This window comes from Struthio camelus, chromosome 7 (genome assembly GCF_040807025.1).
Source record: "Struthio camelus isolate bStrCam1 chromosome 7, bStrCam1.hap1, whole genome shotgun sequence".
NCBI lineage: Eukaryota > Metazoa > Chordata > Aves > Struthioniformes > Struthionidae > Struthio > Struthio camelus.
Window position 1 is genome coordinate 10,244,473 of NC_090948.1, and position 12,084 is coordinate 10,256,556.

Sequence of the window (12,084 nt, forward strand, 5' to 3'; positions counted from 1 at the left end):
CCAATTCTCTGCTCGTTTTTCCCTTGAAATCACAAAAGCTGCCATCATGTTGCAGGTGGACTTCAGTGACACTTTCAAGCATGCCCAGATTTAGACTAAGCATGTCTGGCAGAGGCCTAAGCTTTCTATTTAAAACATGCATATTTATTTTTTCTGTAGCTTAAAAGCATTGGGTGCACTCAGTAGAGCAAATCTGACCAGATTCAGGCTGGGTTTCCCTCTCTCATTGCAAAAGCAGATTTCCCATATATAAAGACAACTAAGTGCATTTCTTAACAACCGGCTCTATTAAGCAATTGTTTTTCTAAGAAAACAGGGAGGACTTTTTCACAGGAAAGACTTGTCTCTGCAGCAAATGATATATTTTAATAAACAGTCAGGAAGAACCTACATTTGTTAATGAAATCACCAAAATAGGCCTGTTCACCATCAGTCCACATACCACCTTTTTGAAAGCGTAATCTGGCAAACCTCACGCTTCAGAGAAACAGAGATCGGGAAACAGCTTTTCTGGAGTTTCCTGTGTGGTGTCCCACACTACCTGTCCATAATTCAATCTTTGACCATTTTCAGCTTCTAATATAGCTATATTAGCTCCTACAGGAAGGAATATATTGTAGGAGTTAGAGGGAGGAGTTGAATATAGGTTCTTCTCTTGGTCTCAGACTTGACTTGCTGTTTGACCTTGGCCCTACCGTTCAATTTTAGTTTCTTGCTTCCTCAGTTTGTGAGAGCCAATCTCAAAGGAGGCAATAATTTTTCTTTCAGATGGAGGTATTTCAAGCCTGGAGCAGGACTCTTGCTGCACCTTTGGCATCCAGAAAGGCTCAGATGACACTCTGCAAGTCCTGGTAGCAAAGGCAACTTTTGAGCACGCAGCAGGCAGGGATGCTGGGGTAGGAGACTCAGCCCAGGCTCCTGCCAGCACAGGGCTGAGGAGCCTGGTTCGACAAGCCAGGCTTGCTGGGGGTGGGTGGATGGAGATGAAAGGGAAGGATCAAGCCCGAGGCAGTTGTTAATAGCCCAGGAAGAGAGGGAGGGAGGAGGGGAGCAACAAAGGGAGGTGAGCCTGTGGTGTTTGTACTGGGTACTACTTTTAAGTTAGGGAAAGAAGCCAATTTTAACAGTGCAAGGCACCATGCTTTGCTGAAAGCAGCAGTGAGAAGATATACAATAGCTGATTATTTGGTACAGAAGATACCAAAACTAGGGAAAACAACAGCTCTATCTCAGTTTTTTTGAGATGGTAGAAGATATATTCTAGCAGTTGAAATAAGATGATGGGAATATGTAAAATAACCATTTTTCGAGATGAAATGAAACATCTTTATCAAGTTTCAGTCCTAATCTCTTGCAAGACTGGCAAACAGCAGCTCCTCCACCGGCTTTAGCAAGATAGAAATAGTCCCTTTGAGGCAGCTCCAGAAGCAGAGCTCAGCTAGATCTGACACTCACCAGACGCAAAGGGAGTTTTCCCACCAACTTCGGCATGCCTCAAATCAGCTCTTGCAGCCCACTATGGCTATCCCACAAAGTCAGTGCTCTCTGAAGAGGTAAAACCTTTACTCAGTTGGAAGCTTACAAATAACATTGGGCAACTCAGATACAAAACACAGTACTGTTATTTGTGCCTAAAGAAGAGGCCCTTGCCAAGATTTTCAGTTGCTCCAAGAAAACTACCTAATTTGCACTACAGACATCAAATACAATAAAAAATAGCAGTAAAAATTACGAGGGATGGCTGATCTATTACATTCAGACAAAAATCTGGGACTGGGATGACTGCTATCATTTTCATCCACAAAAGACTCAGAGGCATCCAAATACTTCTGGAAATCCCTCTACCATGCTGGGTAAGTCTGCACACATTTCTGGGTCTTGATTTTCCTATGTGAAGCTTCAAATTCCAGGACACATGCAAAGCTTTAAGCTATAGAAACTTCTCCTCTGGGCAGGCTGTTCTGTAATTTTTCATTTCAGAAGAGTGGGTGAGAAACCCAAAGTGACTGGTAGTCTGTCTTACACTGCAGCATAAGTCTCCAATCATTACCTCTGCTGGAGAAATCTCTAGCACTCCTCCCAGGTATACCTGGGCAGACCAAAGCTTCTTTAAGCCCATGCAGTTGCCTGCACCCTACAGCCCCTCACACCACAGCCAAGGCAAGATAGCAACAGCAGCACATTCAGTTACCCACACAGGTCTCTACCGAACAGAGGGTTAGAAAAGCATCATTGTTGATACAGTAATGCTCACCTTCATTGCATCTCACGTTTCTTTATCCTGCTTCAGGCGCTTTACAGGCATCTTCCTTTAATGTATCCTCCAACACACCCACCAGACTGCTGTTGCCAAATTAACAGATCCCAATTTGGCTTAAATAAAGGAAGATAAACACAAACCTCATCAAGGAAGCCGTTGGGTCCCTCAGTAACTTCAAGCCCCAGCACATGGCAAGGAGGTAAGGTTACACTTCTGCCATTCCCCGAGGGCATGCTTTCTTGGAGCTAATTCCAGAGCACAAAATACCAAAAGGAGGACAGGCCTCTGCTTGCAACCAGATGTGACAGGCGTGGGGGGATTTCAGGTTGCTTTTGCACAGAACACTGAGGGATCGAGATGTTTCTACAACTTGGTCTTATCTTGGGCTTAAATCAACTAATTTGCAGGATGAATACTTTAGCTTTCAGTCCAGCTACACCCTCAGCAGCTGAAATCAACTGAAGGCTTCATTGTTGCCAGCTGCTCATTAACTCTAGTCCCAGCACCAGCAGCAGTCAAGTAAATTTAGATAAGAGCTTTGCTGGGGTGAGGGAGGGGGAAAGATGAGAGTGAAGGACCTTTTATCTTCCTGTTCATAAAGAAAGGGTATTTCAAAAACATCTGCATTAGTATTGGGTCAAAACTAATCATTTTTTTTAAAGATACACAGTAAAAACTCATATTTTTGGTATGCAGATTCCCACGTTGCTACATAAATATGATGACCACATTTGTAAACCTAAGAGTGTAACCATGGCTGCTTTATTTGGAGGGGTGAAACAGGAGAAGGGAGAGAGGGGTAGAGGGGGAGAAAAGTTTTTCTTTTAGACAAGAGAGTCTTGTCAATATATCTTTCACCACCCATAAAATACCTGAGTTAACTTATTGTTACTGATGAGAGGGATCTGAATTGTGGTCTTAAGACACTGAATCCAAAACTACTGGCCGCTACGGTCAAGTGGAGAGGGAACTAGATCTGAATAGCACGGCTATACCCAAAACTGGCTAACTATTTGGCTGAGGATGGATCTAAAAAATTATATGGGCTGATGTTTCCATAAGAAAGCGAAACAGGTCGGTAGTTGGTTGTGTTGTGCACTCCTGATACCTTGTTGAACTTATCTGGCATGAAGCAACATCATCAGATGCTATTGTATGTACACCCACATAAAAAACCACACACACACCATTTCTACAGATGTAGCAAAACAGTTAACATCATGTGTACTACTATGGGGCAAATGTTACTCTCGTACTGGAACAAGAAGAATATTTAAAAGTACCAGTCAGCTGCTTTAATTAAAACCCACCTCTTCTAATATCAGAGGCCTGGCTTGCAAGAAAAGCATCCTCTAGCTCATTCTTCAAACTCTCCTCCTTCCTTTTAACAGTAAGAGAAAAAGTAGAAAAGATTATGCTGCATTTTCGTTAAAGCATAATCTTAACAAGTCAAGCAGCGCCCTGACAATGCAGTTATAACACTGTGGTTCCCTTCAGAGCTTGTCTGTTGGACAGGATGTGACACCCAGCTTGCTGAAGGGATCCCAATGACCTACTGGCACAAAGGAGATTTCCTGGAGGCTGGACGTCTCCTTTCAAAAGGGAATTTGACTTTCAAGGGAAGGCGTTAGCATTGTCAGTTAAAATAGCAGCTTCTCTGTTGAGTTGAGTTCCCCCAGAGTCCTTTCACGCTTCCTCCTCTCCCCGCCGTTCTCCTGGGCAGCAAGTGGACAAATACCACTTTAGCTCTTAGAAACAAAAGCGCTTGGACATGAGACAGGGATGTGCGCGTTTGCTTGGTTGCCAGCTTCCAGTCTCACCTCACCCTAGGCACCAGTGGAGATCAGGAGGTTGGTCTGAAGGGACAGTCCCACTGCATCCTCGTTTGGCAGCCGTCACAGACACAGATGTCTGCGAGCAACCCCACAGCCCTATCCGCACAACAGGGGTAACACGTCCTCTGTGCTGCTCTCTGCACATCACCTTTCAGAGAAGGAGGTGCTAGGAGCTGTTTTGACATTTAAGGGGTTGAGAGAGAAGGGGAAGTCCATTTTGTGACAGCATGTTTTTCCAGTTTCTCTCAGCCCATTTCCCATGGATAAATTTTACCTTTTTTCTTCTTGCCCTAAATGGCTCTTCAGCCTTGTTGCAAACTTCCCAGCTAACCTGTCCGTGTTTAGCCATGGATCTGTGTCCGAGGCTTTCAGTGCAGATTTAACCTGACCTATGCCTGCCAGCCCAGCAGCTGCGCTGGACCAGCCCAGGGCGTTTCATCAGGAGGGGGGATGAGTAAGACGGACGCGCAGCAGCAGCACACCACCTCCCAGCACTTGCACTTGACGGGTCAGGAAGCTCAAGGTTAATCACAGCTCACACATGGCCCTGGAAAGACCCCAGATAACACTCCCAGTTACCACTGCAACATCCCTCCCAAACCACAAACTAATCAGAAGCAGCATCAACACTGACAAATTCTTTGCTGGCCTGTACAGAAAAAATAAATAGTTTCCCAGATAAGTAGCTCATGTTTTAAATGTGTGTGGGGGCACAGATAGGGCAGCACAAGCAGTGAGGCAAATTGGCTGTAGCAGCTTGTCACATATAGAAACATCGTGGACACGGGGTGCTCTGAAGATTCATGCAGGAACAGGAGGGATATAAGGCAGGAGGACAAAAAATAGGAGGGAAAAAGGTAAACAGGGGCCTCCTCCACCATGCGGCTGAGAGCTGCTAGTACCCCACTGCAACCCATTTCTTTGGCACCTGGTACAGAGGTCCTGAGCGCATTGATATTAAGAGCAACGCAGATACTGCCTCAGAGCGAGGACAGTAGGTGTCATCACATGGCTCAGGCCTTGAGAGGTGTCACACCTCTGTGCCAATAAGTCAGTCATTTTTATTTGCCTCATCTTTTAAGGCTTGTCGCTACCCAAAGGTTTGCAGGTAGTGGGACACATCTACTGTGAATCCCAGATGTCCTCTCTGCCCTAGCTGAGCGCACTTCCACGGGAGCCGGGATTGAAGGGGCCGGAGGAGAAGAAGATAGGGAAACGTTTGTCTTTTGTTCAAACACACATCAAAAATCTCAGTCTAAAACTATTGACTTTTTTCTTCTCCAAATGATAAATAAGATATAATTTCCATGCAGTTTTCTGCAAAAATTGCTTGTTTAATCAACCCCCCTCCACCTTTCCATTAAACAACAGTTTTGACAGGCTCTTTCACCAGTGAAATGGGGCTCCTGTTCATAAAGATACCTTGATCCTGAAGTGCTGCTCACATGGGGTACTGTCAAAGTCAACATACTGCAGATCAGGTCCTGTAGGACCCAAGAGTTCCAGAAAGAAAGACACTTTTCTGACTTGTGAAGTTGTGCTAAACTAATCGTGTAGTTTTTTCCTGACAGAAGTGCCTATGCTATTGACTTTGCCTGTGGCCAGAGCAGCAGGACGGTTTCCACAAGCATCTGATCTGTTATATCCTTTGCTGGATGTCACGTACGAGGCCACCCGAGGGAGCCAGAGCCTGCCTTAGCATTTCAAGCACTGAGAACTCACGTGCAGCAGCAGGTAGCTAGTGTAAATACTGGGAAAAGCTTTGCAGGGTGTTTGAGCCAGGAGCATACGGCAATCTGTGTGACGATGATGTCTTAGGATAAACCAAGGACAGCATGAAAAAAATGACTAGGCAATATAATTGTCTTGAGGTTATGAAAACCTGCAGGTGAGGTGGTCACCTGTGCTGCTGGGACTACTAATTCAAGGCTGTGGATTCCAGTGCAATTAGTGTTAACTCTCTTGAGTCACACACCCAAATTGAGCACGTCTGAAAAGTTTACAGCTGGGTGCCTGTTTCAGGGCCTGATCTCCATTGCCTTGTATCAGCCAGAAATATCCACACCTGGGGGCAGGCTATCCAATCAACCAGCAATCTACCTACACCATGAGCAGGTGTAAATGATTTCCAAAGAAAGGATTGGAAAGGGGTTCCCTGCATCTTTGCAGAAGGGAGCTTTCTCATGTGTATGATCAAGAAGATACGGTTTTTTGCTTAGAAGTAAGACTCTGACTTTATAGGTCACCAGATTGCATAAATGTGTTTGTTCAAAAGCTTCCCAGTGGAAGGCCTTAGATTTGTCACCTCAACCCTCAAGATAAATAACTTCTGTCATTCTAGTCAGCAATATCAGTGTTCAGAAAACCTTCCCAGCAGACTGAAAGCAGGAAGGCAATACATTCTCTAGCCATGAGAGGAGGTACACTAGCCACTATGAGAGAAGTAAACCTTTTGCTAAAGAGCATCACTCATATCAAAGGTAGGTCTCAAACCACAGGCATCTCAGTGGCCAGTTTAGAAGAACCAAACTCAACTGGTATCACAAGTAGGAATAAGGATTCAAAGATTGCTACGATGAGTCTCCCTCTAGAGGAAACAGTTCTGAGTTGTCCTTCCCCAAATACCTGATACTGCAGAAGAAGAGGTATTCTCCCTTTTTTTTTTTTTTTTAAACAGTCAGTTGTAATGATTTCCTACAACAGAGGTTGGAGCAAGGGAGGATAAATCCTTTTTTGACTTCTCTGGTATTCAATTTACCTCTCAGAATATGAGACGGAGCGTGCTGATCTTGGACTGTGTGACGCCAGGATATTTTTGATCATGACGTACCCATCCCCTTTTACAAAATTATCTGCAGTTAACACCTGTCCTTATATGGCATCTCTTTCAGCCCCAAGGGGCATGCCACAGGCTGGGAATTTTCTCCGTAGCACCATTCCTGCAAACACATACAAGCTGTTACCTGCATGTGTTCCCAGGACAGAGTTCTGTGGGCCGTTCCTTAAGAAGCTTTAGAAAGTAGGAATCTTCCACAATTTTTTTTCCCCTGCAGAACTGGGGTAGTGTCCAAAAGAGATTTTTATCATTTCAGCCACTGATTCCTCTTAGACTAAATCCGATTGAACAGACATCTTCAAGAGCGCATACTGAAGACTATGCTTAACTCTCCCAGCACACAGTGTATGAGAAGTGGGCTCAGCACATACCCTGCATGCCTCAAAGCACGCAAAGGCTCTCCAGCACACCCCTCTCTGAAGACTTTGAAGTGGGAAAATGTGCTTATATGTGGGACTGGTCTCCTGCTGATGCCCCACTTTTACTAGGCAAATTAAACAAACAGAACAGGAGGCAAGTTAACATAAGCCATTAAGCTACTTTCACAATTTCCAGGTCACATTTTTAATGTCTGTTCCCATTTTCCCCACTGACGTGGAGGCAGGGCTCTGCTAACTCCCTTTCTCCTTTCCATTCCAGGCCACAGCAATGTTTTTGCATCATGAATTTCCAGATAGCAGCTCCAAGGCAGGCATCTTCATCCCTATTTAACATTCCTGGAAACCACGATACAAAGAAACAAAGCGACTTGCTCACAGATGCATGTGTTTGTAGCTCGACTGAAAACCAGATGCTCTGTCCTACTCCAGCTATTAGATCACATCAGGAAAAACTGATCTTGTGCATATTCAAAGACAGGAGTTATTCTAGTTTCTTTAAAGAAGTACGAGTGTCTGGACATATTACGGACATCAGGTCCCTCTGTCTTTGCTGGGACTTGATCAAATCTTCTCTGTGTCTTCTGCAGATAGGTTTTAACTAAGGACCTCAGACACAACCTGTCTGATAGCCTGGCCTGGCAAGTTCAGCACTCCTACTCTGGCTACACCCCAAAGCGACCAGAAACAAGTCAATTAAAAGCATTAAAACATGGGCTGGGTCTGGTTGTCCATTTTTTTTGTTATTTTAGCACTACAGTACAGCACTGCTTATTCACTAGAATGAACAAATTCATCTTTCATTCGAGAAGGGTCAGACCATACCTCCCTTCCGTAAACACAGGGGCAAAGTTTGTGCTCTTAGTGGCACCGTGTAACGGGGCAAGAGGCACGTCCTGCCCAAACCAGGGCAGAACCTTGTCTTGTTGCCAGGCCTTTTCCTGACCTGAGAAGGGATCTCAGCAGAGTTTGGAGGCCTTTTTTCTTTTTTGCCTTTTTCTATCCATTTGCAAAACAAGCCTTAAGATCCCTCCTGCAAAAGCAATGTCCTGTCACCTACTGTTCCCCCAGCAGCACCTGTGGGATCCTGACTCTGCCAGCATCTCCTCCCACCAGTCCAGGGAGATTTTGCCCAAAGATATCTGAGCTGGAAATCAAAGTTTGCACTTCTGAGCAGAAAAGCAAGGCACGTTATACCACCTCCTTGCAACCCTGCCCTGCTGCACAGGAGTCCTCCCAGCCCCACATTGCATGCAGCACCCACATTCTCCCTCTTCACAGCACCCTCCCCAGGCAGCGCCTTGCCCAGCTGCTGTGAGTTTAGGCCCCAGCTCTGCCGAGATCTCCGCGTGGGCTTTAGGGAAAAGCTTGACCTGCAGCACAGCCCAAGAGAAGGGGTAAAGCGCCTGCGGCAGGCGGCATCCTCAGTGCAAAGGAGCCCCGACGCCCCCCTCGCACGGGGTGGCCCTTCCCCGGGTGGGTCCGTGCCGGGGGCGCGCAGGCGGGGCCCCCCCACTGCCGCCCGTGGGGTCAGCCCGATGCTCCGCGGGCCCCCCCCCCCGGGTCTCCCCCGCCGCCCGGCCGAGCTAGGGGCAGCGCCCGGAGCCGCCTCCCCGGGCAAAGCGATCTAAACGCCCGGGAGCACCTCTGCCTCCTGCCCGCTCGGCGGCCGCCGCCCGCGCCCCGCTGGCCTCACCCGGCTCCGCGCAGCCCTCCGCGGCCGCCCCCGGAGAGGGGGCCGGGGGAGCCGCCGCCGCTCCTCGTGGCGGTGGGGAGCCCCGCGCCTCGGAGCGGCCCCGGCCCGCTGCCGCCGGTGGCCGCATGACACCGCGGCTCGGCTGCAGCCCCGCTGCCGCGCACGGCGAAAGCGCGGAGCGGCCCCGGAGCAGTCGCCGCGCTACCTGCGGCCTGAGCTGCCTCCTCTCGGCGGCGGGGTTGCGAGGCTCTGCAAACGACCTCGCAGGCACCGAGCCCTGGGAAGCGACCTCACCGCTCCCCAGGAGGAAGTAGGGGGGCGCGGAGCGCACAGCAGCACGCAGCAAGCAGCTCTGCCGCGGAGAGGAAGAAAAAAAAGTGACATCGGGCGCTTTGAAACTAATGATGTTCTTTTCTATGCATTAAAGCAAACAAGACGACGTTTAAAAGCAGAGTTTTTGTCAACAGTAGGTCTCACTTTATTTGCAAAAAGCAAATTTGCTTCACTGAGCATAAACTTGTTCTCAACAGCTTTGCTCTCCGATATTGGGTTGAGCATGAGCACAGCAACAGTCCTGTGCAGAAAAAGGTACAGAATCAAAGTAGCTTTACTTTGGTTTTGGCTTCTTATATCTCACTCAGTGCATGTTTTGTGCCCTAATTTATCGCTTTGCTCACAGCCGTCTTTTAAAGCGGAGAGGAAGAAGTCACAAATGACAAGAAGCACAAGTGACAAGAGACCAGTCACACCTATCTATCCACCAAATAGACTAAGTAGCTGCTGAAAATTTCAGCACCCTTAGAACGCTGTTCTGGTGTGCAGCTAACAGGCTTGGCCACAACACTGGGCAAGAGCATAAGCACAGGCAGCAGGTAACAGCTATAACATAATTTACTTCACTTAGGAGTTAACTTTATTTAAAAAAAAAAAGTTTTCTTTAATGTTAGCTCTTGACAGACAACTACTATCTACATGTCCATGAAAGCACCATATTCACACCCATTACAACTAGAGGAATAATTTAGGGTCAGTTTTAAAAACTTCTGTAGTTCTTACAACTGAAGATGTACAAACACAGGAGCAGAAAAGAACTTCCAGTTTATGTTCTTTGGAAAATGTTAACTCCATGTGTTTCAAACTGGAGTTATAAATAGCCACATTCAGAATAAACTGGATTTTTAAGTAAGATTATCTCTCAATAACAATCTTACTTAAGATTATTCCACTAACAGAAGCTATACTTGAATAGGCAGATTCCATTTCTACATCAGCTTTTCTTACTCTGCTTTTCACTCTTTCAGTTCTCCAGCAGTCGCATGCAACCACCTATCAGCCCTGTTAAATAACTGTTACCCTTAGAAGCTGAACAGCACAGAAATTTCACATAGGAGCATTCGTATAGCAAGAATAAAGATACAAGATGAGCTGTGCTAGAGGCATGCAGCACCTGAACCTTGCTTGGTGTTTAGCTGTTCTGTATTCTGCAAAGGTCTAAGTAGAGTGAAAAGATTTATAATCAAGCATAATTTTTTTTTTCCTCCAACCAAGGAGCAGCTCCAAAAACAACAGCCCAGGAAGAAAACAGTACAGAGCAATTGATTTTAAATGCACTGGCACTGTAGGTTGGTCCAGATTTGGAGCAAACCTCTCAGTCTTACGTGACAGGATTGCGACTGCACAGCTGCTACAAACCTGCAATTATAAAAACAATAAGAGGATCACTGTTTCTCTCTTGTACTTCCAGCCCATCCCTTACCAGGTACATTTAAGAGATTAATTAATCTAAAGAAGTTCATAACTATTGTCTGAATTTCATTTCGGAGGGCAACGTAGTTCTCAAAAGGTTACGGCAGCCTGGTTGGATTGAACAAGACGTGGTCTAACATAGCCTGTCAGGTGCAGAATTCCTCTATGAAGTTCTGCCTTATCCGTCTCAAGAGTCTGCTGCATTGCAGTCAGAAGTGAGTAGTTAACCTCTGTGATGCATATGCTATGACTGAGCAATGCTCCCGTACATGAACAAAATACCTTCAAACCCAGTAAAGATAAATTTCGGAGGGAAGAAAATGTCAGACTCCTTTATGTTAAGTTTTAAAGTAGACAGCAAGACTTCAAGAGTCCAAGACTCTAAACATTTTTCAGAAGCAGTCTATTGCCATAAACCGAAAGGCTTAAACAGCATCTCCAATATGTGCAAGTATTGGTAACTGCCTAAGATTAAATTCATCTAGTTGAATGAAGTTGCATGTCTCTTCCACCTGCCAAACTATATGCACAGATCAATACTTCCGTAATCTGCAAAGAGATAACAGTCTTGTATCTACATCTGGCACTAAAGCGAGAAAAGGAGTGCAGTACCAGACATTCAGAAGAAGAACCCATAAAAAATTCTAGCTCCTACAACAGTGATCCATAAATGGAAAACAAATCAAAGGACTAAAATGAAACCCTACTGGTTTTCAGTGCTGTATCATTTCTATTAAACTTGCACTATTTTAATGCCAAAATAGCTGCTATTCCAGAGTTCCAGTCAATACCTCTTTTAAGAGGAGAGAGAAGGATTAGGGCATTTTATTTACAAAGAGATTGGATGTTACAGTTTTGAAGAGAGTCTTATATTTTATCCTGTGCTCCGATATAACCTTCCCAATTGGATTCTGTCACAGCATTCAGGTTGCAGTTAGATAAATTCTATCAGCTTTGGACTACAGTCACAAGAACGGGCTTCAATTTCAGAAGTTAAAAAAAAAAAAAAAAAAAAAAAGCAAAGAAAAGCAGAGCAAGAGGAACCAAAGGCCTTATCAAAAGTCTAAGATGTGTCCACATTTCTTTCTGGATTGGACCTTCCACCATTGTTCCAGAAATTTTTGTCTGAAATTAAGCAATGAATTAACTCTGAACCATTCTAGGTCTTTTAATTCTCCCTTTCTCTCGCTATCTAGAAGGATATTGCCAAATTCCTTTGCACCACACCGCACCACACATGCGTCACTAAGTAAAACACCAACCACTGCTTTCCGAGGTTTTTGATGCCTTCATAAGGCAAACAAGGATTCCCTCCTCCAGAATCTTCTTTTTCC

At 45.6% G+C, this 12,084-nt stretch overlaps 1 protein-coding gene across 5 annotated transcripts in view; it reads right to left on the reverse strand.

Annotated features, from left to right (window-relative positions):
* VWA2 (von Willebrand factor A domain containing 2) overlaps positions 1 to 9,287 on the reverse strand; it is a 35,671-nt gene extending 26,384 nt beyond the window's left edge. Inside the window, exon 1 of one of the 5 annotated variants that reach the window (XM_068951660.1) lies at positions 9,210 to 9,287. Coding sequence is in view for 1 of the 5 variants with exons in the window: in XM_068951656.1 (XP_068807757.1) it covers positions 2,401 to 2,450 (50 nt within the window). In the remaining 4 variants the exon portion in view is untranslated. Of the gene's footprint in view, positions 1 to 1,455; positions 1,546 to 2,400; positions 2,755 to 9,004; positions 9,092 to 9,209 lie in introns of those variants that run through there. The other 4 variants (XM_068951657.1, XM_068951656.1, XM_068951659.1 and 1 more) reach the window with 4 other exon arrangements.
* Between the last annotated feature and the right edge of the window lie 2,797 nt (positions 9,288 to 12,084).